A 7,651-nucleotide genomic window follows, 5' to 3' on the forward strand; every position below is an offset into this window, starting at 1 on the left:
TTTTAGCTAATTTGGTAATCGTTAAGGCCCTCAAACTCGAAAAACAAATGGACGGACTAAATTCTGTCCGGTTGTGTTCATACCAGAAAAACTCGAGTTTGAGGGCCTTAACGATCACCAAATTGGCTGAAATTTTGCATAGATGATCTACACAATATTATCTAGATACTAGACGGTGGAGATAAGAAAATTTGATTGAAAAGTGGTGCAAAAATGGAAATCCGCACCGAAACCTTCGGTGCGGATGTCCGCAGCCAATAAAGGCTGTATATATATATATATATATAGGCTGCTGTCATATATTTTTCTACAGTTCACTTATAAAATTAGATAAAGTAACTCTTCTGTGATATATTGGATAATACTGACAAGCAAGACTTTTGGAAACTTGTATTGAAGGAAGAAAATTGATAGGAGCATAAAATGTTACGTTTATAATGTATTTCCGACCCTATTTGGCTATGTAATTCCTTTAACAATATTCATATTAACTAAGTTTATGTTTTTAGGTCATAAATAAAGCCGAGGTGCCCAAAAGAGACAAAAGAGGAGAAATCTTGAAAGAAAAGAAATTCATGTCATGCAATGAAAGAAATCAGAAAATCTGTCAGAAATTGTCAGTCAACTTCGACAGAAGATTGTGATCAGCTCACAGCGATCCAGGAGATGTGCCATATATCAATGGAAAGCTATAAGAGTCTACTTTCCAGAACTTTTTACGGATCGTCAATACCTATTTTGGAGAAGAAGTTATGACCGTTTAAGTGGCCAAAGGTCAGTCTGCCCGAATCTCTGATTTGGACCAAAACTTCTATTTTGAGGCCCAAACCACATTGGCAAGCCCATGGACGAGTTTTGAGGGTTTTATAACCCTAATCACAGCAGAAAGGAGAGAGAGGACGGGAAGATTAAAGAGGAGGCCAGCGATCTCACATCATCAGAACCTCCATAGTTGCGGACTCGCACAAGGAAACCGCCAAGCCATCATTGATCTCTCCATCATCCACGGTTTATCTTTCCTTTGTCATCTTTCATTCTCCTTGTGTGTCTTTGCATCCATGTGTGGCTGAATTCTCTTAGTTAGGGGCAAGGTTTGAAGCCCCGAGAATGTTTTAGATATTGTTTTAAACCTTGGTTTCGAATTATTAAGTCTTTCAAATTGTTTATTTGGTTTTGGTTTATGGAGAACTCTTGCTTGTTTATGTTCATGTATGCGTAACATAGAACATTATGAACTTGTGAGTGGGGCTAGAAATAGGTTGATTAATCTCCTAAACGGTTAAAAGGCCTGTTTCAAAGTAGTGAAACCTATAGGACAATAGGTGAAACCAAATAAAAAGGATTGCATGCTAGGTAGGCGTTCCACACTAGTTTTGCATACTTGTTCAATCACTTTCATTGATCTTAATGCTTAGAATAATTTGTTGATAGGATAGCGTCTATACCTTGATCGGTTATTCTAAAGGCTTAGTAATGATGCGTTCATCTTGCTTAAGTATTCAAGGGAAGTAATAAGCACTTACGCAGTGCGTTCACGGTTTGTTCTTGATTGATACCGATTTGTAACTTAATGATTGAAGCTTTGGTTGTTAACTTATCTTGAAACATACTTGGTGGTGGATTTTCGTAGTCTCTAACGTCTCATCTATCTGATCTTTTCTGATATATTTTGTTTTTTTGTTTTTTCTTGTTTATAATCATATAACCCCATATCTCTAGTACTATCATTTTATGTTTTCTCTTGTTTTGTAATTAACATAAGTTGTAAAGGTACCCTCAATCCCCGGCTTGTAACGATACCTTTATTTGCTTTATACTACAATTGATACAAAAAGGTTTTAATTGAAACACCTGGTTTCGGTGGCTATCAAAAATCAGGTTTAAATGATTATTTGTATCAATGGAATGATTTGAACAATTAGAGTGATTGTTGGATCAGAATCATAATAATTTCATTCTCACTTAGTTGTTGTATCTATTCAACGTATCAAATACACACAAATCTTCATACTCCTATTCTTTTAACTTGATCTGTTTTATGTCAAAGACTTCAGTCCACACAAGTTTTGAGGACAAAGATTATGATTTGGCCGGCAAAAGCAAAATCTCAAAGCCTACAATGCTCTTCGCAAATTCCGATGCGTAGTTGAACTCAGAAGCCCCATGAATCATGCAACATAATGCGGCTGCTGATTCATGCATGTTTATAATTGAAAGGCTATACATTGCCAAAAAAATTGAAAGGCTATAAGCAAACGAGGAGCCTCACGGGTGAATAGATATATAATCCATCTGCTCGTATTGATCACAGTAGCTTGCCAAGAAAAAACATTTTAGTAGTTTATCGAGCACTTAACATATTGATTGTATAACTTATGTGGAGTATCCATGTTCGCGGGTACTCTAGACTCTAGAGCATACTTCTCTAGCATGTAAATCTGTGCGTGGTTAATCACACATCCGTAATAAGACACTAATATTGATTTAGATGTTCATGAGATATCATATGCTTAAAATTCTTTCCCTTCTATTTGATCCAAAACCTTTCGAAGTGCAGTACGTTTGATGCGGCGTCTCTCTGTCTCGACGAGCCACGCTGCTCCTTGATAAAACTAATACTTTCGACTGTGTGTTTATTCTTCTCCAGGAGGAGAAATATGTAATGATACAGCGGGAACAATAGGGTAAGTTATTAAGGTGATATTCACCTCCTATAAGTTATCTAATTCCAATAAGAAGCAATATCCTAATTGATTACAACCAAATCTCTATAGCTCATTCTAACACTCCTCAATGACTACAAAAGGATTCTCCGATATTGCTACTGTGCCTCTAAAATTTGTTTGGATTTGGGTTGAGATCAAAGGATTGCCACCGGTTTTGACTCACGGAAGCTATGGGTAGGGTTGTGGAGACACAATCGGACATGTGTTGTAGCTAGGTTAATCAGGCTAGAATCTGACATGGTGTTATTAGTGTTGAGATATAAATTTCACATCGGGAATATGAGACATTGTCTATAAGTTTATAAAAGTTTGGGTCACTCTATCCATTGCTAATTGATTTTCGAAGTGAACCTCATACTACTTTATCATGGTATATATCAGACCGGGTTACTCACATTCATGTGTGAAGTTCAATGACCATACGAACTCCACGTCACCCAAATTAATAGTTGTCGACTTGTTAGACTTGAAAATTCGTCACACGTGCAGGGACGTGTTGAGATATAAATCTCATATCAGAAATATGAGACATTGTATGTGCATGGGTTTATAAGGGTTTGAGCACTTCATCTATTGTCAATTGGTTTTTGATGTGAACCCCAAACTACTTTATCAGTAAGTGTTAGGCTTTCTTTGTCTATCAGTTAACCAGTCAGACTCCAACGCAGGCTTAGGGCTTCTTCGATGAATGCGATTGAGGTGTGTTTCAGGTACGAGCGACTTTTTGGTCGTTGCTGGGATGTGCTATAATCAACCATTATGGAGCTCGGTGTCCGCGGGAAGAGAAGGAGGTAACGACGGGACTGGCACCGAGCTACTATCCTACCTAATTTTTCTCTGTTTCAGAAGGAAAAGAGCAATGTTTCTATACGCTCCATGCCTGAGTCTCAGCTGCTACAACTTAGCCCACAAGGCTCTCTAGAATGTGGCGAAACTGGGAAGAGATGAGGATGTTGGGGAGAAACATTATTTGGCTCTCATGCCTACTGTACTGCAACTCGAAGCTTTGGGGTTGGTGCCGTTGTCGGTTGGTAACTTGTTTCTAGGCCGGACATCAAGTCAAGAATAAGGAAAGGCCAAGAGGCAGTCGTAACAAGCTGAAACTGGAAAAGGTCACTATGTTTCGAACTCCATGGTTTTCTGGTACAATGATATTGAAACTAAGACGGTGGTGGAGGAAGCAACAACTCTTGAAGTGTATATATGATGATACCCTACATTAGGAACCACCCATGCACATTTGTGGACAAGTACACTATCAGGTCTTTAGGCCTCATACATGTTGCTTGGTCATAGTGTAAGACGTACAATTATGGTTTTCTCGATTTCATTTTCTCGATTTCATTGTTAGTCGTTCTTCAGGCCTCATACATGTTGCTTGGTCATAGTGTAAGACGTACAATTAAGGTTTTCTCGATTTCATTGTTAGTCATTTTTTTAACACGCTTTTGGTTTAGGTTTTGCAGTTATTTTTATTGAGAAATTGATACTTGGATAGAGTGAATTGTGTTTGAACTTTTCTAAATTGACCTAATAAGGTGGTCATGATAATATCTGTTATTTTAACAACAAAAATTATTCATTTCACTAAACTAAAAACGGAAAAAATTCCGTCAAAACAAAGAAATATGAAATATGCTTCTAACAACAAAACATAAGTGTATCTAACCCTTTTAAACAATTTCACGTAACGTAAGATAATATTCATATCCATAAAAGAACATAACTGTTAAATTCAAGTCTACGTGCATTATCCGTCAACGCATAAATCTGAATCAAAATCGTAATTTAATATAGATTTATACGTATCCAATATCAACATATTTTTTATATTTATATCCTAATATGAAAATCATATATTACCTCAATATATTAAGATTTAACTTATTACCAAAAGTAAAAGATGTAAAGTTACTCTAATTTTCACTATAAATCAGAGAAGAAATACTCTCATTTTCATCAACTAGCTAATTGAGTCACGGAGAGCACACAAGCTAGCCCCAAAAAAACTCGTAGTCAAGTCTCTATCAAACACTCGGCCCCAAAAAGCAGCCGACAACAGACGCGAACCACAGACACTGTCAGCACACTGCAACGCCACTGCAACCGAAAACCTTCATGAAGCTTAAATATAAAATTCACACCACAAACAAATACCCCACGTGCCTTTTTTGCTGATGACTCCAACGACTACGTCAGCATCTGTTATTTTGCGCACGCGTTATTCATGCAAAGCAAACCCAACCTTCTTCTCCCTGTTGCTCTCCTCTGTTTGTCAATTCCCATATTTATATAAAAATACTATGTCATTCTCAGTGCGCCCTACTCCCTTATTATATAACTCCCTCCCACCTCTCACCTCTCACATTCCCAAACCTTCTTCCTTCTCTCATTTCCATATCTCTCACCATGAACACCATGTCTGCTTTGTCTGTTAACTCTGGTCATAATTTGGATTCCATTTCCACCGTTTTCTGTTTCCTATTCTTCTTCTTCACCGCTATGTTTTCCCTGTTTTCTCTGCTGCTGTTTATTCTCCGCCTCCGCCCGTGGTGCAACTGCCACGTGTGCCGCAGCTTCCTCACCTCCAGCTGGACGAAAGACTTCGCAAACTTCTGCGACTGGTACGCACATCTGCTGAGGAAGTCTCCGACCGGGACTATCCACATCCACGTCCTCGGCAACATCGTCACTTCCAACCCGGAAAACGTGGAGTACATGTTGAAAACGAGGTTCGACAACTACCCGAAAGGGAAGCCTTTCACCGTGCTCCTCGGCGATCTTTTGGGCCGCGGGATTTTCAACGTCGACGGCGACATGTGGCGGTTCCAGCGCAAGATGGCTAGTCTGGAGCTAGGCAGCGTGACGGTCCGGTCCCACGCGCTCGAGGTCGTCGCCGCTGAGATTCAGTCCAGGCTGATCCCGCTCATGGCTTCCGTATCAGGGAACGACTCAGACGCCGGCGTTTTGGATCTGCAAGACTTGTTCCGGCGATTCTCGTTCGACAACATCTGCAAATTCTCTTTCGGGTTGGACCCAGGTTGTCTCGAGCCGTCTCTGCCCGTTTCGAAATTCGCCGACGCGTTTGACCTGGCCTCGAAGCTCTCCGCAGAACGCGCCATGACGTCATCGCCGGTGTTTTGGAAGATCAAGAGGTTTTTCAACGTCGGCTCCGAAAAGCGGCTCAAGGAAGCCGTCAGAATAATCGATGATCAGGCGAAAGAGATGATCAAACAGCGTCGGAAAATGGGCTATGTCGCCAAAAACGACCTCCTGTCGCGGTTCATGGCCATCGTCAACGACGACGACCAGTACCTCAGAGACATAGTCGTCAGCTTTCTCTTGGCGGGCCGCGACACCATCTCCTCCGGTTTGACCAGCCTGTTCTATTTACTGTCCCAGCACCCGGAAGTCACGCGGGCCATCCGTGAGGAGTCGGATCAGGTCATGGGTCGGGCCGGAGCGATCCCGAGCTTTGAACAGATGAGGGAGATGCATTACTTGCATGCAGTGCTTTACGAGACAATGAGGCTGTTCCCGCCGGTGCAATTTGATTCCAAGTATTGTCAAGAAGACGATGTGTTACCTGATGGTACTTTTGTCAAGAGTGGAACTAGAGTCACCTATCATCCTTACGCAATGGGTCGGATGGAGAGCATTTGGGGACCCGATTGCCTTGATTTCAAGCCGGAGAGGTGGTTGAAGAACGGTGTTTACTCACCGGTGAGCCCGTACAAGTACCCGGTTTTTCAGGGAGGGGATAGAGTGTGCTTGGGGAAAGAGTTGGCTCTAGTGGAGATGAAATGTGCGGCTGCTGCCCTTGTTGGGAGGTTTGATATTCGGGTTTCGCAACCCGGTCAGGCACCACGGTTCGCGCCGGGGCTTACCGCCACCGTGAGAGGCGGGTTACCAGTTCGAGTTGAAGAAAGGAGAGGCTAGGGTAGCTGGATCTTCATGCAAATATTTCATATTGTCCTTGCTTTTAAGGGCAAGTTAGCATATAGGGCAGTAGATGAATGCTAACTTAGACTAATCCTTTTAGGCAAAATATTTAAGCAGTAGTGGCTCGGACATCCGTACTCTAATGTAATGACGAAGCATGAAATCTGAATTTATGAATGTAAGAAGGCAATACTGCCATCCGTAATTCCATATATAGTACATGCGTACTTATTCCTTTTTTCCTTTGTATATATTTGTTATATGAGTGCGGTTATTAGGACCTCTAAATTTGCTCAGTATACCTCTTATGCTCTTTACACCTCCTTTTTAATTTTAACTACAACCATTTGCTCACTAGACCTCCTTTCAAATTCCTAAAATAACCTTAGGTATGTTATTCACATATATCTTAATAATTTACTCATTATACCTCTTATTTATTCTCTAAACCTCTCATTCTTTTAATTTTTTTTCTTTTTGCATACTGTCATCGAGACCTCTATTCCTTGATTTTTTTTTTTCCGTTCAAACCTCTTTCACGACCTCAATTCCTTGATATTTTTTTTATTTCCCATAGAATGTCACCAATCCTCCATTATTTGATCAATTTGTAAGAAAAATTTCAATGACTTCAATTTTTCTTTTAAAAATCAAATAACACAAAGTATTGAGTTTCAAAATTTATATTTACCAACCCAGTACCATCTCGTTGTAGCATATTAGTTGTTTATCTGATATAAAAAAAACTTATATTTACCAACAAGAAAATATTTTAACATAAATTAGCTTTTCTTTTTCTATTTTACTTGTGCTAAACAACAATTAATGATAACAATTGTATACTATGTATGTTTTTTTCCCCCTCTATTTTATGTACATCATGAAATTATTTCAATAGTTATTTAATTTTTCATTATCGTATTTTTTTTTACTATATATATTCTTTCACCTTATATATATGATAATAGAAAATTTTTATGTCA

At 39.6% G+C, this 7,651-nt stretch overlaps 1 protein-coding gene across 1 annotated transcript; it reads left to right on the top strand.

The window, feature by feature from the left end:
• Positions 1–5,098: 5,098 nt before the first annotated feature.
• LOC101315404 (cytochrome P450 94A1-like) lies at positions 5,099–6,913 on the top strand. The gene has a single exon (XM_004291575.1). It carries the CDS (start codon positions 5,136–5,138, stop codon positions 6,663–6,665), a length of 1,530 nt encoding a protein of 509 aa, XP_004291623.1. The 5' UTR covers positions 5,099–5,135; the 3' UTR covers positions 6,666–6,913.
• The last annotated feature ends 738 nt before the right edge of the window (positions 6,914–7,651 follow it).

The sequence above is a fragment of the Fragaria vesca genome, linkage group LG2 (genome assembly GCF_000184155.1).
Source record: "Fragaria vesca subsp. vesca linkage group LG2, FraVesHawaii_1.0, whole genome shotgun sequence".
Taxonomy (NCBI): Eukaryota; Viridiplantae; Streptophyta; class Magnoliopsida; order Rosales; family Rosaceae; genus Fragaria; species Fragaria vesca.

Excerpts from the sequence above, each read along its gene's own strand:
- LOC101315404 (XM_004291575.1), top strand. The coding sequence starts at position 5,136 with ATGAACACCATGTCTGCTTTGTCTGTTAACTCTGGTCATAATTTGGAT.